We start from the raw sequence: 26,152 nt of genomic DNA, 5'->3' as shown, positions 1-26,152 counted from the left end.
CGGGATATTCATTCCCAGGAAATAGGCCTATCTGGGATATTCATTTCCAGGAAATAGGCCTATCCAGGATATTCATTCCCAGGAAATAGGCCTATCCGCGATATTCATTTTCACGGAAAAGGCCTGTCTGCGATATTCATTCTCAGGAAATAAGCCTATCCAGGATATTCATTTCCAGTAAATAAGCCTATCCAGGATATTCATTCCCAGGAAATAGGCCTATCCAGGATATTCATTCCCAGGAAATAAGCCTATCCAGGATATTCATTCCCAGGAAATAGGCCTATCCGGGATATTCATTTCCAGGAAATAGGCCTATCAGGGATATTCATTTCCAGGAAATAGGCCTATCCAGGATATTCATTCCCAGGAAATAGGCCTATCCGGGATATTCATTTCCAGGAAATAGGCCTATCCGGGATATTCATTTCCAGGAAATAGGCCTATCTGGGATATTCATTTCCAGGAAATAGGCCTATCCAGGATATTCATTCCCAGGAAATAGGCCTATCTGGGATATTCATTTCCAGGAAATAGGCCTATCCAGGATATTCATTCCCAGGAAATAGGCCTATCCGGGATATTCATTTCCAGGAAATAGGCCTATCTGGGATATTCATTTCCAGGAAATAGGCCTATCCGGGATATTCATTTCCAGGAAATAGGCCTATCCGGGATATTCATTTCCAGGAAATAGGCCTATCTGGGATATTCATTTCCAGGAAATAGGCCTATCTGGGATATTCATTTCCAGGAAATAGGCCTATCTGGGATATTCATTTCCAGGAAATAGGCCTATCCGAGATATTCATTTCCAGGAAATAGGCCTATCTGGGATATTCAGGATATTATTTGTAGGCTATTCTGGTGACATCATGGTGCTTGGCTGCCATTTGAGAAATAAAAATGATCTTTAATCTTATCATGAAGCTTATCCACTTTATCTGCCAAGAAGGCATGTGCCAAGACCAGATCACTTTATCTGCCAAGAGAGCATGTGCCAAGACCAGATCACTTTATCTGCCAAGAGGGCATGTGCCAAGACCAGATCACTTTATCTGCCAAGAGGGCATGTGCCAAGACCAGATCACTTTGTCTGCCAAGAGAGCATGTGCCAAGACCAGATCACTTTATCTGCCAAGAGGGCATGTGCCAAGACCAGATCACTTTATCTGCCAAGAGAGCATGTGCCAAGACCAGATCACTTTATCTGCCAAGAGGGCATGTGCCAAGACCAGATCACTTTATCTGCCAAGAGGGCATGTGCCAAGACCAGATCACTTTGTCTGCCAAGAGTGCATGTGCCAAGACCAGATCACTTTATCTGCCAAGAGGGCATGTGCCAAGACCAGATCACTTTGTCTGCCAAGAGAGCATGTGCCAAGACCAGATCACTTTATCTGCCAAGAGGGCATGTGCCAAGACCAGATCACTTTATCTGCCAAGAGAGCATGTGCCAAGACCAGATCACTTTATCTGCCAAGAGGGCATGTGCCAAGACCAGATCACTTTATCTGCCAAGAGAGCATGTGCCAAGACCAGATCACTTTATCTGCCAAGAGAGCATGTGCCAAGACCAGATCACTTTATCTGCCAAGAGGGCATGTGCCAAGACCAGATCGGACAAGTTTGCTATTTATCTAAAAACTTTTGTAGCAGAACCATCGGTAGAGTTTAAAATGCGATGGAAGCACATTGAACTTCTGTATGTTTTATTTGAATATGTTATGTCACAGTGCTTTTTATCAGCACTACGTCATTACACAAAGGTTTTTATTCACAAGTCAGTTTGATGGAAACACCTCTGTCAGTGAAATGACTTTTTGTGTGAATATTAGAATAGTGGCGGGATGGACACCTGTCTGTGAGTTTTATTCCGAGCAGTATACTCTATTTTGGCTTGTAAATGCAGTGTGTGTGTGTGTGTGTGTGTGTGTGTGTGTGTGTGTGTGTGTGTGTGAATTGTAACACACACACACCCTCCCCTCCTCCCATCAGTCTGACAGGAGGAAACTTTTCCCCAGCCTCCCCTCCATGTCACACGGGGCCATGTTATATTACCCCGTTCTGACACCTTTTATCAACACAGGACTGGAACGACGACAGCAAACAAATCATCATTAAACTCTCCATCACTCCTCCCCCACCCGCCCCCCTACACGCCATTGTCCTTTTAGAAATTGGACAGCAAATGTTGTATTGATCTCGCTCTCTCTTTCCCTCTCTCTCTCTTTCCCTCTACATCTCCCTCTCTCCCTCTCTGAACTTGGGATGACCTGAACGCAGGTCTCCTTGTTTATGGCCTCCCGTAACATTCCTCTCTCTCTCTCCCTCTCTCTCTCTCTCCCTCTCTCTCTCTCTCTCTCTCTCTCTCTCTCTCTCTCTCTCTCTCTCTAAATCTCCATTGACATCTCTATCTTCTATCTCCTATCCTATTTGTATTGATCTCTGTTTGTGTCTCTATAGATCAATGGCCAAGACATACAATACCAGGAGCAGCTTGGCCATGGAAACGGAGGGACCGTGTACAAGTAGGTGCCTGTCTCTACTTTACTGTGGGCCTTCGTGCCGTCACTGGTAGGTATAACAATAAGAATGGTGTTGAGAGAAGAGCTGTGGTTGGAGTATGGGTTCTCAGTGAAGGGTTGAAGATGCATCTCAGCTCTCTGAACCGGGCCCTTTAACTGCTGCCTGTTCATTCCCACAACATAATATGAGTTACCACTTGAGTTCATTAAAGTGTACACTCACCCCTCACATATACAATCCATGTTACAATCCAGACTTTTACAACTACTAACTTTCTCTTTCTCCACCCTATTTCTCTGTTCTCCTTTTCTCACCATGTCTGTCTGTCTGTCTGTCTGTCTGTCTGTCTGTCTGTCTGTCTGTCTGTCTGTCTGTCTGTCTGTCTGTCTGTCTGTCTGTCTGTCTGTCTGTCTGTCTGTCTGTCTGTCTGTCTGTCTGTCTGTCTGTCTCGATCTCTCTCTGTCTGTTAATCTCTTGTGTCCCTCTGAAATCCATCAGGCTGGTTAGTGTCTGGGGCGCGAGTGGCGATTCAATTTATTTATGTATTCTTTTTACGATGTGAAGGTTGCCAAACGTATGTGGTATTGATCTGGTATGAGAGTGATTGTCCCACTGGACCATACAGCATGTTACCTGGAGAGAAGACTCTCCTCCCAAATCACCTGACTGATGTGTTGTCAACACACACACACACACACACACACACACACACAGTAGGGGCATTTGGTTCGTCACACTCAAATTTTCCCCCCCTTATAACTCTCCTTTTCTCTGTCCTCCTCTCCTCCTTCTCTTCTCTGTCCTCCTCTCATCCTTCTCTTCTCTGTCCTCCTCTCCTCCTTCTCTTCTCTGTCCTCCTCTTCTCTGTCCTCCTCTCCTCCTTCTCTTCTCTGTCCTCCTCTCCTCCTTCTCTTCTCTGTCCTCCTCTTCTCTGTCCTCCTCTCCTCCCTTCATCTCCTCCTTCTCTTGTCTGTCATCCTCTCCTCCTTCTCTTGTCTGTCATCCTCTCCTCCTTCTCTTGTCTGTCATCCTCTCCTCCTTCTCTTGTCTGTCATCCTCTCCTCCTTCTCTTCTCTCTCCTCCTCCTCCTCCTCCCTTCATCTCCTCCTTCTCTTCTATGTCCTCCTCCTCCTCCCTTAATCTCCTCCTTCTCTTCTATGTCCTCCTCCTCCTCCCTTCATCTCCTCCTTTTCTTCTCTGTCCTCCTCCTCCCTTCATCTCCTCCTTCTCTTCTATGTCCTCCTCCTCCTCCTCCCTTCATCTCCTCCTTCTCTTCTCTGTCCTCCTCCTCCTCCTCCCTTAATCTCCTCCTTCTCTTCTCTGTCCTCCTCCTCCTCCCTTCATCTCCTGTTATTGAACTGTTTTATTGAGATAGTGGTATTGATCACTTCTCTAACCTTGACTTGACGGAGAGAGAGGCTGTGGTTCTGTCGTCTCTGTCAGAGCTCGTCGTAAATTTCATCCGGAGCAAATCCTGTTTATTTCTTTAACAGGCTTGTTCAGGCTTTTTTTCTGTTGTTTTTTCTTTGTTTCTTTTACCGTTTTATTGTGGTGAGGTTGTTTCATTAACGGCCTATCTCTTATAGTTGAGGGAGAAAGCGACTGGCTATTCGCTCGGCTTGGGAAATTGTTCCGCTGGGCTGAGGAAAGCCAATATTGCAAACCTCCGACAACTTCTCAGTCAATTGAGCTCAGCAGAAAATCCATCCGGTTCTGCGGCAGATTGTTTTTCTGCTCGGGAGAAAAACTGCTGATGTCATTTTTTTCTCCGCCTGTCCAATTGTTCATGTTAGTTTTGGTATTGTTATGTTTCTTTTCTGTTAGTATTTTTGTCAACATGCAAACAAGGCAGCACCTCAAAGATTGTACTCAGGCTGTACATTTCACCTGACTGTTTACATAGATGGAGTTGGTTCTTATCAGGCTGTACATTTCACCTGACTGTTTATATAGATGGAGTTGGTTCTTATCAGGCTGTACATTTCACCTGACTGTTTACATAGATGGAGTTGGTTCTTATCAGGCTGTACATTTCACCTGACTGTTTACATAGATGGAGTTGGTTCTTATCAGGCTGTACATTTCACCTGACTGTTTACATAGATGGAGTTGGTTCTTATCAGGCTGTACATTTCACCTGACTGTTTACATAGATGGAGTTGGTTCTTATCAGGCTGTACATTTCACCTGACTGTTTACATAGATGGAGTTGGTTCTTATCAGGCTGTACATTTCACCTGACTGTTTACATAGATGGAGTTGGTTCTTATCAGGCTGTACATTTCACCTGACTGTTTACATAGATGGAGTTGGTTCTTATCAGGCTGTACATTTCACCTGACTGTTTACATAGATGGAGTTGGTTCTTATCAGGCTGTACATTTCACCTGACTGTTTACATAGATGGAGTTGGTTCTTATCAGGCTGTACATTTCACCTGACTGTTTAGGGGGGCTATCAGGCGACTCCCGCGAGTGGGTGGTTCTTATCAGGCTGTACATCCCGCTGTGGGGGGCACGGCTGACTCCCGCTGTTACATAGATGGAGTTGGTTCTTATCAGGCTGTACATTTCACCTGACTGTTTACATAGATGGAGTTGGTTCTTATCAGGCTGTACATTTCACCTGACTGTTTACATAGATGGAGTTGGTTCTTATCAGGCTGTACATTTCACCTGACTGTTTACATAGATGGAGTTGGTTCTTATCAGGCTGTACATTTCACCTGACTGTTTACATAGATGGAGTTGGTTCTTATCAGGCTGTACATTTCACCTGACTGTTTACATAGATGGAGTTGGTTCTTATCAGGCTGTACATTTCACCTGACTGTTTACATAGATGGAGTTGGTTCTTATCAGGCTGTACATTTCACCTGACTGTTTACATAGATGGAGTTGGTTCTTATCAGGCTGTACATTTCACCTGACTGTTTACATAGATGGAGTTGGTTCTTATCAGGCTGTACATTTCACCTGACTGTTTACATAGATGGAGTTGGTTCTTATCAGGCTGTACATTTCACCTGACTGTTTACATAGATGGAGTTGGTTCTTATCAGGCTGTACATTTCACCTGACTGTTTACATAGATGGAGTTGGTTCTTATCAGGCTGTACATTTCACCTGACTGTTTACATAGATGGAGTTGGTTCTTATCAGGCTGTACATTTCACCTGACTGTTTACATAGATGGAGTTGGTTCCTATCAGGCTGTACATTTCACCTGACTGTTTACATAGATGGAGTTGGTTCTTATCAGGCTGTACATTTCACCTGACTGTTTACATAGATGGAGTTGGTTCTTATCAGGCTGTACATTTCACCTGACTGTTTACATAGATGGAGTTGGTTCTTATCAGGCTGTATATTTCACCTGACTGTTTACATAGATGGAGTTGGTTCTTATCAGGCTGTACATTTCACCTGACTGTTTATATAGATGGAGTTGGTTCTTATCAGGCTGTACATTTCACCTGACTGTTTACATAGATGGAGTTGGTTCCTATCAGGCTGTACATTTCACCTGACTGTTTACATAGATGGAGTTGGTTCTTATCAGGCTGTACATTTCACCTGACTGTTTACATAGATGGAGTTGGTTCTTATCAGGCTGTACATTTCACCTGACTGTTTACATAGATGGAGTTGGTTCTTATCAGGCTGTACATTTCACCTGACTGTTTACATAGATGGAGTTGGTTCTTATCAGGCTGTACATTTCACCTGACTGTTTACATAGATGGAGTTGGTTCTTATCAGGCTGTACATTTCACCTGACTGTTTACATAGATGGAGTTGGTTCTTATCAGGCTGTACATTTCACCTGACTGTTTACATAGATGGAGTTGGTTCTTATCAGGCTGTACATTTCACCTGACTGTTTACATAGATGGAGTTGGTTCTTATCAGGCTGTACATTTCACCTGACTGTTTACATAGATGGAGTTGGTTCTTATCAGGCTGTACATTTCACCTGACTGTTTACATAGATGGAGTTGGTTCTTATCAGGCTGTACATTTCACCTGACTGTTTACATAGATGGAGTTGGTTCTTATCAGGCTGTACATTTCACCTGACTGTTTACATAGATGGAGTTGGTTCTTATCAGGCTGTACATTTCACCTGACTGTTTACATAGATGGAGTTGGTTCTTATCAGGCTGTACATTTCACCTGACTGTTTACATAGATGGAGTTGGTTCTTATCAGGCTGTACATTTCACCTGACTGTTTACATAGATGGAGTTGGTTCTTATCAGGCTGTACATTTCACCTGACTGTTTACATAGATGGAGTTGGTTCCTATCAGGCTGTATATTTGTAATATATGCAGTAGCCTTACACCAAACAGTGATGTACGGTAGTTTAGCCACATATTAACCTGGTCAAAGGCTGACAAATCCTCAGCAACAATTAGACGTCTGCCAACTTTAATCCGCACTGTGCAATGATTACCTCGAACACTAGACTACATTCTACACCTGACCTCAAGGGTATTACTTGGCATCTAAATCACTTAATTGGCTGAAGTACAGTAGGCTTAGTTCCTGACTTGTCTAGTTGTTGTTCAGGATCCTGTTGTCCTCCTGCTGTTTCTTGAAAGACAAGGACAATGTGGCTGAGCTTATCCAATCAGCTGCTTAATGAGGTTCAGTGGAGAGATCAGAGGAAGTCCAGGTGGAGTTTGGGGAGTGGATGGTGAGCCTATAGGAATCACTCTGGCATCTCTCTCTGCCCTCTGGTGTCATTGTCACATTATCACCACTGACCAAGACACACGTACAGGCTTGGTGTCTGTCCTCTACTCACAGGGTTAGGGTTTAGTAACCTGTCTGTCTGTCAGTCAGACATTGTGTTTTGGTGCACGACCAGACTTACTGACTGCTACAGATGAAGGATCTTCATTTGAGCCAGTTTGCTACAGCAGGAATATAATCCAACAGCAAATATTAATTATTATGTGGATTATAATGTATCAACATTTTTCTAGGGGTTGATACATTTTTTCATAAAGGAAAAAATCAAGTCTGAAATTTCGAAGTGGAAATTACAAACTACAGAAGCCTTTTTAAACCTCAAAATACACTACAAGTTTTAAATATGCTGCACTGCAGGAAAGTTCTCCTGCAACAGGCTGATCAAATGAAGATCTTACATCTGTAGAGGCTTAGGTTTCATTGTCTTGTCTGTCATTGTGTTTGTTTTCTTCCATTCACACTGTTTCTGTTGATCCTGCATCTCCTCTGGTCTGTCTGTCTGTCTGTCCATCTGTCTGTCTGTTCTGCATGTGAATCCCAGACCACTGCTTGTGCCTTCAGATGTTAATGTGTTGTACACAGCAGATGGAGAGAGAGCCCAGTTGTTCCTGGTCCCAGGCTGGGGACAGCAAGGGGACCCAGCGTGTGTGGATATCTGTACGAACACAGGGCGCTGCCCTAAGGGGAAAATAGGGCCTGTAATATCTGTATTCTTGTGTCCTATGTCACCTCTACCCTAAACACTTTTGGTTAATGTAAAACACAAACCACTTTGACCGTCAAACATGCACAGAGGGTTTTTCCCCACAGAGTAAGGCACCTGGAGTATTACTGTAAATTGCTTTCTTTAAAAATAATTTGGTGGGCTTCTCTGTTGGGCTTTGTGTTTTGTACTGCTGCTATTATATGTCAGAGTATGAAGTGTTGCTAACCCAATGACATACATATTATACACACACACACACATGATTATCTACGCATACTGTACACACACACACACATCCTTATACATACTTACTGCCTCCAAGACTGTGGGGAGCAGACTAAATTGGCCACCGAATCGTCCCCAGCTTTCAATTGGCTCATTCATCCCCCCTTCTTCTCCCCTGTAACTATTCCTCAGGTCATTGCTGTAAATGAGAATTTACCTGCTAAAATAAGAGTAAATAAATAAAACGCCCCAGCCAGTCTCCTCATTTGAAAGTAAATGTTGTAATGTGAACATGGTCTCCTCTGAAGAAGGTCATTATCTCTCCTCCGTCTCCCTATTGGCCTGGTTTATATTAAGCTTATCTAGTGTGAATAGCTCCACTTAAGGCTCTCCACCTTTAACCCTTAACCCTGTTTATGACCCACGGACATTTACACTCAATTGGATGTTGCTGACACCTTGGCTATCCTCTGTGTCTCTGACCTGGTGATCCATCAATGTTGTCCCTTGTTTTTTTACGACTTCCTACTCTCCCTCTCTGAGGTCCAGCCTGTCCTACCAGGTTATAAATAACTAGTGTGGGGACAGGTGGCCATTCCGTGCCTGATGGACCTGCGCAATTAGAACAAGTACATTTACATGCAGTTACATCCACTTAGACACCGGCATGGCCTCTCCCAAAGTCCCCCAGCCTAGTTGTTTTCTTATTGATCTCCCATTGATTTAGACGTGGGGAGCAGGTACATTTCTGCCTGTTAATGTGTTAGTTGGTTACTATAGCTTAAGCTGCAGGCCATAAAGTAGGGTTGAAATGCCTGGTCTGTTTAGCACCTGACCACGTCAAGGTTTATTTAAGCTCCTTTTTTACCTCTGTTTTCTCTCCTTTCCCTCCATCACCTCTGTTTCTGCTTTTCCTTTACATTTTACAGTTTTAGTCATTTAGCAGACGCTCTTATCCAGAGCGACTTACAGTAGTGAATGCATACATTTCATTTCATGCATTTAAAAAAAAAAAATTGTACTGGCCCCCCGTGGGAATCGAACCCACAACCCTGGCGTTGCACACACACCATGCTGGCGTTGCAAACACCATGCTCTACCAATCTACCTCTGTCTCTGCTTTTCCTTCCCTCCATCACCTCTGTCTCTGCTTTTCCTTCCCTCCGTCACCTCTGTCTCTGCTTTTCCTTCCCTCCGTCACCTCTGTCTCTGCTTTTCCTTCCCTCCGTCACCTCTGTCTCTGCTTTTCCTTCCCTCCATCACCTCTGTCTCTGCTTTTCCTTCCCTCCGTCACCTCTGTCTCTGCTTTTCCTTCCCTCCGTCACCTCTGTCTCTGCTTTTCCTTCCCTCCATCACCTCTGTCTCTGCTTTTCCTTCCCTCCATCACCTCTGTCTCTGCTTTTCCTTCCCTCCGTCACCTCTGTCTCTGCTTTTCCTTCCCTCCATCACCTCTGTCTCTGCTTTTCCTTCCCTCCGTCACCTCTGTCTCTGCTTTTCCTTCCCTCCATCACCTCTGTCTCTGCTTTTCCTTCCCTCCATCACCTCTGTCTCTGCTTTTCCTTCCCTCCGTCACCTCTGTCTCTGCTTTTCCTTCCCTCCGTCACCTCTGTCTCTGCTTTTCCTTCCCTCCATCACCTCTGTCTCTGCTTTTCCTTCCCTCCGTCACCTCTGTCTCTGCTTTTCCTTCCCTCCGTCACCTCTGTCTCTGCTTTTCCTTCCCTCCGTCACCTCTGTCTCTGCTTTTCCTTCCCTCATCACCTCTGTCTCTGCTTTTCCTTCCCTCATCACCTCTGTCTCTGCTTTTCCTTCCCTCCGTCACCTCTGTCTCTGCTTTTCCTTCCCTCCATCACCTCTGTCTCTGCTTTTCCTTCCCTCCGTCACCTCTGTCTCTGCTTTTCCTTCCCTCCGTCACCTCTGTCTCTGCTTTTCCTTCCCTCCGTCACCTCTGTCTCTGCTTTTCCTTCCCTCCGTCACCTCTGTCTCTGCTTTTCCTTCCCTCCGTCACCTCTGTCTCTGCTTTTCCTTCCCTCCGTCACCTCTGTCTCTGCTTTTCCTTCCCTCATCACCTCTGTCTCTGCTTTTCCTTCCCTCATCACCTCTGTCTCTGCTTTTCCTTCCCTCCGTCACCTCTGTCTCTGCTTTTCCTTCCCTCCATCACCTCTGTCTCTGCTTTTCCTTCCCTCCGTCACCTCTGTCTCTGCTTTTCCTTCCCTCCGTCACCTCTGTCTCTGCTTTTCCTTCCCTCCGTCACCTCTGTCTCTGCTTTTCCTTCCCTCCGTCACCTCTGTCTCTGCTTTTCCTTCCCTCCGTCACCTCTGTCTCTGCTTTTCCTTCCCTCCGTCACCTCTGTCTCTGCTTTTCCTTCCCTCCGTCACCTCTGTCTCTGCTTTTCCTTCCCTCCGTCACCTCTGTCTCTGCTTTTCCTTCCCTCCGTCACCTCTGTCTCTGCTTTTCCTTCCCTCCGTCACCTCTGTCTCTGCTTTTCCTTCCCTCCGTCACCTCTGTCTCTGCTTTTCCTTCCCTCCGTCACCTCTGTCTCTGCTTTTCCTTCCCTCCGTCACCTCTGTCTCTGCTTTTCGTGGTCTCAGGTGACTGGGAAACTGACACCACTGATAACCATGGGGATATAACCTCTGTTTATATTCATAGTTGAGGGTCTGTGTAATGTCTCATCTTTGTGACTTTGTAGTGGTGTGGTCGTACCGGCTAGCCTCTTCATCTGCAGAGCGATGTACTCTTAACTTAGGTAGGTCAGTCTCTGTTTGGCAGTCGCTGTGGTCGTTCTGGTTGGGCCGTCTCAGGTGAGAGTGTCTGGCTGGAAGAGAGGTCGCCTTGCCTGCCACCCCTGTGGCACTGTAAACCAACCGCTCCAGCCCTGACCGCCCGCTCGGGGGCCGCTTTAGAGAGCCAGCCAGGCCCATGAATACTGCATGGTGGAGCTTTTATTACACCAGGGGCTGGAGTGTAAATAAGATCCAGGCAATGGGGCACGTTTACTGGGGTCAGGACGGGGGGAAGAGGGGGTGGGGACGGGCGGCTGGGTAACCTTGCTCCCAGGTCCTCTAGTCACCAGGCCTGTCACTGTAACTCACCGGTGGAGGGTTGGCCCTGAGGGGCATCAAGGACAGTGGATCTACTGGGCCCACCACATTACAGGCTGCATGGAGGACAGAGACTGGAGTTCGACTACTCACTCACTCTAACAGTGAGGTTGTACTGTCGTCGTGTCATCACTCTGTTGGGGAGTAGAGGAAGGCATTCTGGGGAACATTAGGCTACTAAAATGCCTGGTAGAAGTGACACACTCATCCTGAGGGGACTGTTAGATTTAAATGTGATCTTGTATCTTCACAACAGCTGTTGTTATGGTTCACCTGCATGTCCCCTAGTTTCCCGGTTCATTAGTGACAGAATGGTGCAGACGTGACAAAAGAGAGGTTATCCTCCAAGCAGTTACTAATCACGACAAGGCACAAAGTTGTGTCATCGTAAAGGAACATCTTCCTGAGTGAGTCAGCAGGTTTTTCCTGTGAACCTGAACATGTTCAGTGTGATAAAATAATGATTACTTGCTCTGTTCGTTTGCTACACACAGAATCAGTCCAATCAGTATTTAACATCTCTGGCTCTCCGCTCTGGTCTCAATTAACTTCTTCCTCTTGTCTTAATTAAGAACCAGTAGTCGTGCTTAATTGATATTGATTGTAGCTTAAAGGAGGAGTAAGACATCAAAACTAAAAGGTGAAAGTACACCTCAAATACACCGAGGCCTTTTCCAGCCCTAAAGGAGTGTTCACCTGAAAACAGTCAGGGATGGAAAAAGTGTTAGCCGTTCCTACGAAGGACCTGTGCTTGATGCATTATAATGTCTTCATGCATTTAAGACTCAGCTCTAATTAGGACCCAGTACCTGACATGAATGCTTATAGTAAACCTTATGATACGAAGTTGTTACATATAAAGCTAAAACCAAGTTAAAAATTCCATTGTCAATAAATATCTAAATAGAAACAGTGTGTTGGTACGTCCAGCGCTGAGCGCCCGGCATTCGAGGGATAGACTAATGTTTGTCCTGACTGGAGGGTAGTTATCAGACGACCCAGACGAGACACTAAGAGGTGTCATTAATTAAAGGGCCAGTTTAGAGGTGTAACACGATGCTCCTATCTACCACATTTTAATCACACACCCTGGTCTGAGCACATACACGCCGGCCTACCCTGTTGACAGGTGAAACCGCGGGAGGTATCCAGTATACCTGGCTGTCGTAAACAAACTGGTGACGTACGCCCTCCCTGTGCCCCTCACCCCCGGCAGCTGTTCCACGGGGACAAGAGGATTGGATGTTGAGACATTGGCGCTTTTGGTAAACCGACCCTCTTGCCCGGTAACTAAACCCGACGGTGGGCATTAAGGAGTTTCATAATTAAATCATTAAGGTCGGCTAGGCCAGCCGGCGCTCCTTGGCTGTTTGGTTTACCTGCCACCTGAAACCTGTCTGGAGAACTGTGACGATACAGGACTGACTGGCCTCAATGGCCATGTGTCATGAAGGCTATTGTTTTGACCTCTGACCTTTTAATGATGGAAATACTGTTAGACTAAGAGACATGTTGTCATGCTCATTTGGATTCTACGGTTTCCTTTATGACAACACCCCTTTCTTCATGTTATAACTCACCAACTAGGAAAATTGTGGATGGCTGATTTGAATAAGCATGTTTAGTCTGGACCTCTCTACTGAATGTCCATTCTGAATGTAGTGATGTTCATCCAAATCCTTTTCCACTCAACATATTTTCAGTCACATGATGACTTTAAAGGCCCGGATGAATGAACAGTAACAGGGGTTGTTTTAATGTGTGAAATAGTTTAGTAGGGACTTTTCTGAAGCGCTGGCGTATTCTTTGTTGAGCTATGTTAATGTTTTCTCTCTTTCTCTCCCACAGAGCGTACCATCTTCTCGGCAACAGAGTGATGGCGGTGAAGGTGAGATCAACAGATGTACTGCTGTAACCTTTTCACGTTCAACTACACTAGTCTTCTTCTGTATCTCTACCTCTGTCCTTTTCCCCTCCCTCTTTCATTTTCTATGCTTCTCAACCTCTGTGATCCCCCCCTCTCTCATTGGTTCATATTTCCACTTTGTTCTCATGCTCTGTAATTCTACCAGTAATCTAATCTATTGGAGTGGAATGGAAGGTAGATGTAATGGGTACCTCCTTGACCCTCGTTACATGTAGCTACTCCCTTCTCTCTCTAACCTGTAATCAATGATGTTTACATGTAGCTACTCCCTTCTCTCTCTAACCTGTAATCAATGATGTTTACATGTAGCTACTCCCTTCTCTCTCTAACCTGTAATCAATGATGTTTATATGTAGCTACTCCCTTCTCTCTCTAACCTGTAATCAATGATGTTTACATGTAGCTACTCCCTTCTCTCTCTAACCTGTAATCAATGATATTTACATGTAGCTACTCCCTTCTCTCTCTAACCTGTAATCAATGATGTTTACATGTAGCTACTCCCTTCTCTCTCTAACCTGTAATCAATGATGTTTACATGTAGCTACTCCCTTCTCTCTCTAACCTGTAATCAATGATGTTTACATGTAGCTACTCCCTTCTCTCTATAACCTGTAATCAATGATGTTTACATGTAGCTACTCCCTTCTCTCTCTAACCTGTAATCAATGATGTTTACATGTAGCTACTCCCTTCTCTCTATAACCTGTAATCAATGATGTTTACATGTAGCTACTCCCTTCTCTCTCTAACCTGTAATCAATGATGTTTACATGTAGCTACTCCCTTCTCTCTCTAACCTGTAATCAATGATATTTACATGTAGCTACTCCCTTCTCTCTCTAACCTGTAATCAATGATATTTACATGTAGCTACTCCCTTCTCTCTCTAACCTGTAATCAATGATGTTTACATGTAGCTACTCCCTTCTCTCTCTAACCTGTAATCAATGATGTTTACATGTAGCTACTCCCTTCTCTCTCTAACCTGTAATCAATGATGTTTACATGTAGCTACTCCCTTCTCTCTCTAACCTGTAATCAATGATGTTTACATGTAGCTACTCCCTTCTCTCTATAACCTGTAATCAATGATGTTTACATGTAGCTACTCCCTTCTCTCTCTAACCTGTAATCAATGATGTTTACATGTAGCTACTCCCTTCTCTCTCTAACCTGTAATCAATGATGTTTACATGTAGCTACTCCCTTCTCTCTCTAACCTGTAATCAATGATGTTTACATGTAGCTACTCCCTTCTCTCTCTAACCTGTAATCAATGATGTTTATATGTAGCTACTCCCTTCTCTCTCTAACCTGTAATCAATGATATTTACATGTAGCTACTCCCTTCTCTCTCTAACCTGTAATCAATGATGTTTACATGTAGCTACTCCCTTCTCTCTCTGACCTGTAATCAATGATGTTTACATGTAGCTACTCCCTTCTCTCTATAACCTGTAATCAATGATAAGCTGCAAGTTTAGCTAATCTTTGCTAATGCTAGCGTGCCACTGTTGTAGCTATTAGCTAAGCTCAGTGCGGCCAGATCAGAATTCACACCCCTGGTAGTGCCCATTTACCGTATGGTATCCACACTATCCAGATAGGTTGGCATGAAAGAATCATGAGTTTCTCTACAAGGTTTCTAGGTCATTTGTTACCACCAGTGCAGGATTATTTTGACCCATAGTTCCATTATAATAATAATGTACATTGCTTTAAATGTTTCTGTGTGTGTTTTTGAAGTGCTTTAGCGGTGTGTGCGTGCTTGCATATTAACCAGTGCACTGGTTACACTGGTATCTCATTTGGGCTGTGCTTGTGACTTTACAGGTCATTCCTCTGGACATCACAGTGGAGCTACAGAAACAGATCATGTCCGAGTTGGAGATCCTCTACAAGGTCAGCTTCTATTCTCTAGAGCCCCAAACTGGTCAAATCTCTCCCCCATATGGCCCAAATCATGTAGTCAAATCTCTCCCTCAACTGTCCCAAATCTTGTAGTCAAACCTCTCCCCCAACTGGCCCAAACCATGTAGTCAAACCTCTCCCCCAACTGGCCCAAACCATGTAGTCAAACCTCTCCCTCAACTGGCCCAAACCATGTAGTCAAATCTCTCCCCCAACTGGCCCAAATCATGTAGTCAAACCTCTCCCCCAACTGGCCCAAACCATGTAGTCAAACCTCTCCCTCAACTGGCCCAAACCATGTAGTCAAACCTCTCCCCCAACTGGCCCAAATCATGTAGTCAAACCTCTCCCCCAACTGGCCCAAACCATGTAGTCAAATCTCTCCCCCAACTGGCCCAAATCATGTAGTCAAACCTCTCCCCCAACTGGCCCAAATCATGTAGTCAAATCTCTCCCCCAACTGGCCCAAATCATGTAGTCAAATCTCTCCCCCAACTGGCCCAAATCATGTAGTCAAACCTCTCCCCCAACTGGCCCAAATCATGTAGTCAGATCTCTCCCCCAGCTGAAGCCTCTCTTATCAGACCTGCCAGACCTGTTTAGTCTACTCTGTTACTTTAGACTAGTTCATGGAGCACCTTTTATCTGAGTGGATCTCCTCTCCTCCTGTGTGGCAAGCCAGGGATTGTCGATATACGCACGCACGAGGCAGGAACACGTGATTGCTGATAAGCCCTCTCAATAATTTACCCCAGACCTCTCCTTTTCTTCTGAGGTAGACTGTGAAATGGGCTAACTAAACAGTTCAACAATAAATACTGCAACATGCGTCAATGTTAATTAATGAGTGGATGAACTGTGTTAATTGTCTTTTTGTTTTGCAGTGTGATTCCTCCTACATTATAACCTTCTACAGTGCCTTCTTTGTAGAGAACAGGATCTCCATATGCACAGAGTATATGGACGGTGAGTGTTGAGGCTGGGGTGAGTGTTGAGGCTGAGGCTGGGGTGAGTGTTGAGGCTGGGGTGAGTGTTGAGGCTGGGGTGAGTGTTGAGCCTGGGGTGAGTGTTGAGGCTGGGGTGAGTGTTGAGGCTGAGGCTGGGGTGAGTGTTGAGGCTGGGGTGAGTGTTGAGGCTGGGGTGAGTGTTGAGGCTGGGGTTAGTGTTGAGGCTGGGGTTAGTGTTGAGGCTGGGGTGAGTGTTGAGGCTGGCTGGGGTGAGTGTTGAGGCTGGCTGGGGTGAGTGTTGAGTCTGGCTGGGGTGAGTGTTGAGGCTGGCTGGGGTGAGTGTTAGTGTTGAGGCTGGCTGGGGTGAGTGTTAGTGTTGAGGCTGGCTGGGGTGAGTGTTAGTGTTGAGGCTGGCTGGGGTGAGTGTTAGTGTTGAGGCTGGCTGGGGTGAGTGTTAGTGTTGAGGCTGGGGTGAGTGTTAGTGTTGAGGCTGGCTGGGGTGAGTGTTAGTGTTGAGGCTGGCTGGGGTGAGTGTTGAGGCTGGCTGGGGTGAGTGTTGAGGCTGGCTGGGGTGAGTGTTGAGGCTGGCTGGGGTGAGTGTTGAGGCTGGCTGGGGTGAGTGTTGAGGCTGGCTGGGGTGAGTGTTAGTGTTGAGGCTGTGGCTGTGGCTAGCTGAGGCCTTTACTCCACTCCCATCCAGAGCTCTATGAAAGCTGGAATGTCAAACCTCTTACCACCCTGTATCCATTTACACTTCTACTTAGAGGAAGACTGTCATCTTCAGTGGCTAGGGGCTAGCATGCATCTTTGCTAAAAGCTACAAGGGTGGGAGTGTGTGTGTGTGTGTGAATTTAACACAGTGATTTCTCAGTTATAACACATTGTCTCCCTCGATGGACGACCTGTCAGCATGCGTCCATCAACACTCAACTGTGTGTGTGTGTGTGTGTGTGTGTGTGTGTGTGTGTGTGTGTGTGTGTGTGTGTGTGTGTGTGTGTGTGTGTGTGTGTGTGTGTGTGTGTGTGTGTGTGTGTGTGTGTGTGTGTGTGCGCGCGCGCAGGTGGCTCTCTGGACGTATACAGGAGGATCCCAGAACATGTGTTGGGTAGGATCTCTGTGGCGGTGAGTGAACAGCCTTTCAGCTTTCAAACTAACTGACCACAGCTATTTAAAATGAGACTCTCATATTCTAGAACTCACCACAGCTATTTAAAATGAGACTCTCATATTCTAGAACTCACCACAGCTATTTAAAATGAGACTCTCATATTCTAGAACTGACCACAGCTATTTAAAATGAGACGCTCATATTCTAGAACTGACCACAGCTATTTAAAATGAGACTCTCATATTCTAGAACTGACCACAGCTATTTAAAATGAGACTCTCATATTCTAGAACTGACCACAGCTATTTAAAATGAGACTCTCATATTCTAGAACTGACCACAGCTATTTAAAATGAGACTCTCATATTCTAGAACTGACCACAGCTATTTAAAATGAGACTCTCATATTCTAGAACTCACCACAGCTATTTAAAATGAGACTCTCATATTCTAGAACTGACCACAGCTATTTAAAATTAGACTCTCATATTCTAGAACTGACCACAGCTATTTAAAATGAGACTCTCATATTCTAGAACTCACCACAGCTATTTAAAATGAGACTCATTCTGTAAAGCATCACCTAGGAAGACAATGGATCAGGTAGCTTTGCATGGGAATTACAGGTTTGACAAATCGCCTACAATTCATCATTCTGTCCAATTCAGTAAATAATAACTCAATTAATAACTTTGAGACTCTTGCGGGTAAAGTTTACCCATTTTGGCAAGTGTGGCCAACAGGTGTGAATCTCCCAAGTAGCCTTCATCAGTGAGAAAGGGATGAAATGGACTCTCTCTCTCACACACACACACACACACACACACACACACACACACACACACACACACACTCAAGCATCACAGCACAGAGGAGCGTTTGATTCAGCCTAACGTGGGCGTTTCCACCTCTATTAGCCCCTCTCCCTCTGATTCAGCCTGTAATCAAACATTGACAGCTATTTAGTCAGCGTTAATTCTCATTCACAGCTCTCCTCCCTCTCTTCCCCCTCTCTCACTGTCAGAGCTGTTAATTATCGCTGGGAAAAGCACCCGGGAGGGCGAGATGGATGCTGCGTATGCACACCAGTTGTTTTGGCACCAGAGTCACAGTCCAATCAGATCTTTTGATTCTGTCTGAATTGAGAAGTAGATTTGGCACGTTGTTTTGTGGTCGAATCTTCTTTCTCAATAATAAACCAAAATATGTGAATCCTTAAAGTCTTTGCTGCTCGCTGTAGTCATATAAAAGCAAATGGTTTTGATATCAAGAACGTAAAGATACAAAGTAGCTATGCAACTCTGTGGCTCTGGACTAGTAAGCATGTTGTGTACAGTCCATGATCAATGAGCAGATACATGGCCTTCACACAGTATTCACACCCCTTGACTTATTCTACATGTTGTGTTCCAGCCTGATTTCAACATGGATTAAATATATTTTTTTTACACTGGCCTACACACAATACCCCTCATGTCAGTGGAATTATGATTTTATACATTTTTTACATATTAAAGCTGAAATGTCTTGAGTCAATAAGTATTCAACCCCTTTGTTATGACAAGCCTAAATAAGTTCAGGAGTAAAATGTTGCTTAACAAGTCACATAATAAGTTGCATGGACTCACTCTGTGTGCAATAATAGTATTTAACATTAATTTTGAATTAATACCTCATCTCTGTACCCCACACATACAATTATCTGTAAGGTCCCTCAGTCGAGCAGAGAATTTCAAACACAGATTCAACCACGAAGACCTGGGAGGTTTTCCAATTCCTCACAAAGCAGGGCGCCTATTGGTAGATGGGTAAAAAAAAAAAAAAGCAGACATTGAATATCCCTTTGAACACGGTGAAGTTATTAATACTCTTTGGAGGGTGTATCAACACACCCAGTCACTACAAAGATACAGGCGTCATTCCTAACTCAGTTGCCAAAGAGGAAGGAAACCATTCAGGGATTTCACCATGAGGCCAATGATGACATTAAAACAGTTTCAGATTTTAATGGCTGTGTTAGGAGAAAACTGAGGATGGATCAACAACATTGTAGTTACTCCACAATAATAACCTAATTGACAGTGAAAAGAAGGAAACCTGTACAGAATAAAAATATTCCAAACATGCATCCTGTTTGCAATAAAGTAATTCACTTTTTGTCCTCAATACAATGTGTTATGTTTGGGGCAAATCCAATACAACACCTTACTGAGTACCACTCTCCATATTTTCAAGCATAGTGGTGGCTGCATCATGTTAATTAATTAAGGATTGGGGAGTTTTTCAGGATTATGGCGCCAAGCACAGGCAAAATCCTAGAGGAAAACCTGGTTCAGTCTGCTTTCCACCAGACACTTGGAGATGAATTCACCTTTCAGCAGGACAATAAACTAAAACACAAGGCCAAATCTACACTGGAGTTGCTTACAAAAAAGACAGTGAATGTTCCTGAGTGGCCGAGTTACAGTTTTGACTTAAATCTACTTGAAAATCTATGGTAAGACCTGAAAATGGTTGTCTAACAATGATCAAAAAACTATTTGACAGAGCTTGAAGAACTTTGGAAATAATAATGGGCACGTGTTGTACAATCCAGGTGCGGAAAGCTCTTAGAGACTTACACAGAAAGACTCACAGGCAAAAGTGCTTCTACAAAGTATTGACTCTGTGGTGTGAATATTTAAGTAAATTAGATATTTCTGAATTTGATTTTCAATAAATTTGCTAAAGTTTCTAAAAACATTTTTTCTCTTTGACATTATAGGGTATTGTGTGTTGATGGGTGAGAGAAAAAAAAATATTTAATTAATTTTGAATTCAGGCTGTAACAACAACATGTGGAATAAGTCAAGGCCAAGGGGTGTGAATACTTTCTGAAGGACCTGTATATAAATGGTTTACCAAATGAGTTAGCCCACCAGTTTCTGAAAGCAGTGGTTCTGGGTATTGTTGAATTCTGAACTCCATATCTCCTATCTGTCTTCAGGTAGTGAAAGGCCTAACCTATCTATGGAGCCTGAAGATTCTTCACAGAGGTCAGTGATGTGGAAGGTAGTAGATTCTACAGAGGTCAGTGATGTGGAAGGTAGTAGATTCTACAGAGGTCAGTGATGTGAAAGGTAGTAGATTCTACAGAGGTCAGTGATGTGAAAGGTAGTAGATTCTTCACAGAGGTCAGTGATGTGGAATGTAGTAGATTCTTCACAGAGGTCAGTGATGTGGAAGGTAGTAGATTCTTCACAGAGGTCAGTGATGTGGAAGGTAGTAGATTCTTCACAGAGGTCAGTGATGTGGAAGGTAGTAGATTCTTTACAGAGGTCAGTGATGTGGAAGGTAGTAGATTCTTCACAGAGGTCAGTGATGTGGAAGGTAGTAGATTCTTCACAGAGGTCAGTGATGTGGAAGGTAGTAGATTCTACACAGAGGTCAGTGATGTGGAAGGTAGTAGATTCTATACAGAGGTCAGTGAGGTGGAAGGTAGTAGATTCTACAGAGGTCAGTGATGTGGAAGGTAGTAGATTCTACAGAGGTCAGTGATGTAGAAGGTAGTAGATTCTACACAGAGGTCAGTGATGTGAAAGGTAGTAGATTCTACACAGAGGTCAGTGATGTAGAAGGTAGTAGATTCTACACAGAGGTCAGTGATGTGAAAGGTAGTAGATTCTACAGAGGTCAGTGATGTGGAAGGTATTAGTTTCTACAGAGGTCAGTGATATGGAAGGTAATAGATTCTACACAGAGGTCAGTGATGTGGAAGGTAGTAGATTCTACACAGAGGTCAGTGATGTAGAAGGTAGTAGTTTCTACAGAGGTCAGTGATATGGAAGGTAGTAGATTCTACACAGAGGTCAGTGATGTGGAAGGTAGTAGATTCTACACAGAGGTCAGTGATGTAGAAGGTAGTAGATTCTACAGAGGTCAGTGATGTGGAAGGTAGTAGTTTCTACAGAGGTCAGTGATGTGGAAGGTAGTAGATTCTACAGAGGTCAGTGAGGTGGAAGGTAGTAGATTCTACAGAGGTCAGTTATGTGGAAGGTAGTAGATTCTACAGAGGTCAGTGATGTGGAAGGTAGTATATTCTACACAGAGGTCAGTGATGTGGAAGGTAGTAGATTCTACAGAGGTCAGTGATGTGGAAGGTAGTAGATTCTACACAGAGGTCAGTGATGTAGAAGGTAGTAGATTCTACACAGAAGTCAGTGATGTGGAAGGTAGTAGATTCTACAGAGGTCAGTGATGTAGAAGGTAGTAGATTCTACAGAGGTCAGTGATGTAGAAGGTAGTAGATTCTACAGAGGTCAGTGATGTGGAAGGTATTAGTTTCTACAGAGGTCAGTGATATGGAAGGTAATAGATTCTACACAGAGGTCAGTGATGTGGAAGGTAGTAGATTCTACACAGAGGTCAGTGATGTAGAAGGTAGTAGTTTCTACAGAGGTCAGTGATATGGAAGGTAGTAGATTCTACACAGAGGTCAGTGATGTGGAAGGTAGTAGATTCTACACAGAGGTCAGTGATGTAGAAGGTAGTAGATTCTACAGAGGTCAGTGATGTGGAAGGTAGTAGTTTCTACAGAGGTCAGTGATGTGGAAGGTAGTAGATTCTACAGAGGTCAGTGAGGTGGAAGGTAGTAGATTCTACAGAGGTCAGTTATGTGGAAGGTAGTAGATTCTACAGAGGTCAGTGATGTGGAAGGTAGTATATTCTACACAGAGGTCAGTGATGTGGAAGGTAGTAGATTCTACAGAGGTCAGTGATGTGGAAGGTAGTAGATTCTACACAGAGGTCAGTGATGTGGAAGGTAGTAGATTCTACACAGAGGTCAGTGATGTGGAAGGTAGTAGATTCTACACAGAGGTCAGTGATGTGGAAGGTAGTAGATTCTACACAGAGTTCAGTGATGTGGAAGGTAGTAGATTCTACAGAGGTCAGTGATGTGGAAGGTAGTAGATTCTACTGAGGTCAGTGATGTAGAAGGTAGTAGTTTCTACAGAGGTCAGTGATGTGGAAGGTAGTAGATTCTACAGAGGTCAGTGATGTGGAAGGTAGTAGAGTCTACAGAGGTCAGTGATGTGGAAGATAGTAGATTCTACAGAGGTCAGTGATGTGGAAGGTAGTAGATTCTACAGAGGTCAGTGATGTGGAAGGTAGTAGATTCTACAGAGGTCAGTGATGTAGAAGGTAGTAGTTTCTACAGAGGTCAGTGATGTGGAAGGTAGTAGATTCTACAGAGGTCAGTGATGTGGAAGGTAGTAGATTCTACACAGAGGTCAGTGAGGTGGAAGGTAGTAGATTCTACAGAGGTCAGTGATGTAGAAGGTAGTAGTTTCTACAGAGGTCAGTGATGTGGAAGGTAGTAGATTCTACAGAGGTCAGTGATGTAGAAGGTAGTAGATTCTACAGAGGTCAGTGATGTGGAAGGTAGTAGTTTCTACAGAGGTCAGTGAGGTGGAAGGTAGTAGATTCTACAGAGGTCAGTGATGTGGAAGGTAGTAGATTCTACACAGAGGTCAGTGATGTAGAAGGTAGTAGATTCTACACAGAGGTCAGTGATGTGGAAGGTAGTAGATTCTACAGAGGTCAGTGATGTAGAAGGTAGTAGATTCTACAGAGGTCAGTGATGTAGAAGGTAGTAGATTCTACAGAGGTCAGTGATGTGGAAGGTAGTAGATTCTACAGAGGTCAGTGATGTGGAAGGTAGTAGATTCTACAGAGGTCAGTGATGTAGAAGGTAGTAGATTCTACACAGAGGTCAGTGATGTGGAAGGTAGTAGATTCTACACAGAGGTCAGTGATGTGGAAGGTAGTCGATTCTACACAGAGGTCAGTGATGTGGAAGGTAGTAGATTCTACACAGAGGTCAGTAATGTAGAAGGTAGTAGATTCTACACAGAGGTCAGTGATGTGGAAGGTAGTCGATTCTATACAGAGGTCAGTGATGTAGATTCTACAGAGGTCAGTGATGTGGAAGGTAGTAGATTCTACACAGAGGTCAGTGATGTAGAAGGTAGTAGATTCTACAAAGGTCAGTGATGTTGAAGGTAGTAGTTTCTACAGAGGTCAGTGATGTGGAAGGTAGTAGTTTCTACAGAGGTCAGTGATGTGGAAGGTAGTAGTTTCTACACAGAGGTCAGTGATGTGGAAGGTAGTAGATTCTACACAGAGGTCAGTGATGTGGAAGGTAGTAGATTCTACACAGAGGTCAGTGATGTGGAAGGTAGTAGATTCTTCACAGAGGTCAGGGATGTGGAAGTTAGTAGATTCTTCACAGAGGTCAGTGATGTGGAAGGTAGTAGATTCTACACAGAGGTCAGTGATGTAGAAGGTAGTAGATTCTATACAGAGGTCAGTGATGTGGAAGGTAGTAGATTCTACAGAGGTCAGTGATGTGGAAGATAGTGGATTCTACACAGAGGTCAGTGATGTGGAAGGTAGTAGATTCTACACAGAGGTCAGTGATGTGGAAGATAGTAGATTCTACACAGAGGTCAGTGATGTGGAAGGTAGTAGATTCTATACAGAGGTCAGTGTTTTGGAAGGTAGTAGATTCTACACAGAGGTCAGTGATGTGGAAGGTAGTAGATTCTACACAGAGTTCAGTGATGTGGAAGGTAGTAGATTCTACACAGAGTTCAGTGATGTGGAAGGTAGTAGATTCTACAGAGGTCAGTGATGTGGAAGGTAGTCGATTCTACTGAGGTCAGTGATGTAGAAGGTAGTAGTTTCTACAGAGGTCAGTGATGTGGAAGGTAGTAGATTCTACAGAGGTCAGTGATGTGGAAGGTAGTAGATTCTACAGAGGTCAGTGATGTGGAAGGTAGTAGATTCTACAGAGGTCAGTGATGTGGAAGGTAGTAGATTCTACACAGAGGTCAGTGATGTGGAAGGTAGTAGATTCTACAGAGGTCAGTGATGTAGAAGGTAGTAGTTTCTACAGAGGTCAGTGATGTGGAAGGTAGTAGATTCTACAGAGGTCAGTGATGTGGAAGGTAGTAGATTCTACACAGAGGTCAGTGAGGTGGAAGGTAGTAGATTCTACAGAGGTCAGTGATGTAGAAGGTAGTAGATTCTACACAGAGGTCAGTGATGTGGAAGGTAGTAGATTCTACACAGAGTTCAGTGATGTGGAAGATAGTAGATTCTACACAGAGGTCAGTGATGTGGAAGGTAGTAGATTCTATACAGAGGTCAGTGATGTGGAAGGTAGTAGATTCTACACAGAGGTCAGTGATGTGGAAGGTAGTAGATTCTACAGAGGTCAGTGATGTGGAAGGTAGTAGATTCTACACAGAGGTCAGTGATGTGGAAGGTAGTAGATCCTACACAGAGTTCAGTGATGTGGAAGGTAGTAGATTCTACACAGAGGTCAGTGATGTGGAAGGTAGTAGATTCTACACAGAGGTCAGTGAGGTGGAAGGTAGTAGATTCTACAGAGGTCAGTGATGTAGAAGGTAGTAGTTTCTACAGAGGTCAGTGATGTGGAAGGTAGTAGATTCTACAGAGGTCAGTGATGTGGAAGGTAGTAGATTCTACACAGAGGTCAGTGAGGTGGAAGGTAGTAGATTCTACAGAGGTCAGTGATATAGAAGGTAGTAGTTTCTACAGAGGTCAGTGATGTGGAAGGTAGTAGATTCTACAGAGGTCAGTGATGTAGAAGGTAGTAGTTTCTACAGAGGTCAGTGATGTAGAAGGTAGTAGTTTCTACAGAGGTCAGTGAGGTGGAAGGTAGTAGATTCTACAGAGGTCAGTGATGTGGAAGGTAGTAGATTCTACACAGAGGTCAGTGATGTAGAAGGTAGTCGATTCTACACAGAGGTCAGTGATGTGGAAGGTAGTAGATTCTACAGAGGTCAGTGATGTAGAAGGTAGTAGATTCTACAGAGGTCAGTGATGTAGAAGGTAGTAGATTCTACAGAGGTCAGTGATGTGGAAGGTAGTAGATTCTACAGAGGTCAGTGATGTAGAAGGTAGTAGATTCTACAGAGGTCAGTGATGTGGAAGGTAGTAGATTCTACAGAGGTCAGTGATGTGGAAGGTAGTAGATTCTACAGAGGTCAGTGATGTGGAAGGTAGTCGATTCTACACAGAGGTCAGTGATGTGGAAGGTAGTAGATTCTACAGAGGTCAGTGATGTGGAAGGTAGTAGATTCTACAGAGGTCAGTGATGTGGAAGGTAGTAGATTCTACAGAGGTCAGTGATGTGGAAGGTAGTCGATTCTACACAGAGGTCAGTGATGTGGAAGGTAGTAGATTCTACACAGAGGTCAGTGATGTAGAAGGTAGTAGATTCTACACAGAGGTCAGTGATGTGGAAGGTAGTCGATTCTATACAGAGGTCAGTGATGTGGAAGGTAGTAGATTCTACACAGAGGTCAGTGATGTAGAAGGTAGTAGATTCTATACAGAGGTCAGTGATGTGGAAGGTAGTAGATTCTACAGAGGTCAGTGATGTGGAAGATAGTGGATTCTACACAGAGGTCAGTGATGTGGAAGGTAGTAGATTCTACACAGAGGTCAGTGATGTGGAAGATAGTAGATTCTACACAGAGGTCAGTGATGTGGAAGGTAGTAGATTCTATACAGAGGTCAGTGATGTGGAAGGTAGTAGATTCTACACAGAGGTCAGTGATGTGGAAGGTAGTAGATTCTACAGAGGTCAGTGATGTGGAAGGTAGTAGATTCTACACAGAGGTCAGTGATGTGGAAGGTAGTAGATTCTACACAGAGTTCAGTGATGTGGAAGGTAGTAGATTCTACACAGAGTTCAGTGATGTGGAAGGTAGTAGATTCTACAGAGGTCAGTGATGTGGAAGGTAGTAGATTCTACTGAGGTCAGTGATGTAGAAGGTAGTAGTTTCTACAGAGGTCAGTGATGTGGAAGGTAGTAGATTCTACAGAGGTCAGTGATGTGGAAGGTAGTAGAGTCTACAGAGGTC

The 26,152-nt window shown here is 44.2% G+C and overlaps 1 protein-coding gene across 1 annotated transcript in view; it reads left to right on the top strand.

Moving 5' to 3' along the window:
• LOC106596840 (dual specificity mitogen-activated protein kinase kinase 5) overlaps positions 1–26,152 on the top strand; it is a 176,332-nt gene that overhangs the window by 25,566 nt on the left and 124,614 nt on the right. Inside the window, exons 8-13 of the mRNA XM_045707997.2 lie at positions 2,467–2,531; positions 13,169–13,208; positions 15,084–15,152; positions 16,046–16,127; positions 17,169–17,230; positions 20,203–20,251. Of these exons, the coding sequence (XP_045563953.1) occupies positions 2,467–2,531; positions 13,169–13,208; positions 15,084–15,152; positions 16,046–16,127; positions 17,169–17,230; positions 20,203–20,251 (367 nt within the window). The remainder of the gene's footprint in view (positions 1–2,466; positions 2,532–13,168; positions 13,209–15,083; positions 15,153–16,045; positions 16,128–17,168; positions 17,231–20,202; positions 20,252–26,152) is intronic.

The sequence above is a fragment of the Salmo salar genome, chromosome 26 (assembly GCF_965601325.2).
Source record: "Salmo salar chromosome 26, fSalSal1, whole genome shotgun sequence".
In the NCBI taxonomy this organism is placed as follows: domain Eukaryota; kingdom Metazoa; phylum Chordata; class Actinopteri; order Salmoniformes; family Salmonidae; genus Salmo; species Salmo salar.
This window is presented reverse-complemented; position numbering and strand designations above follow the sequence as displayed.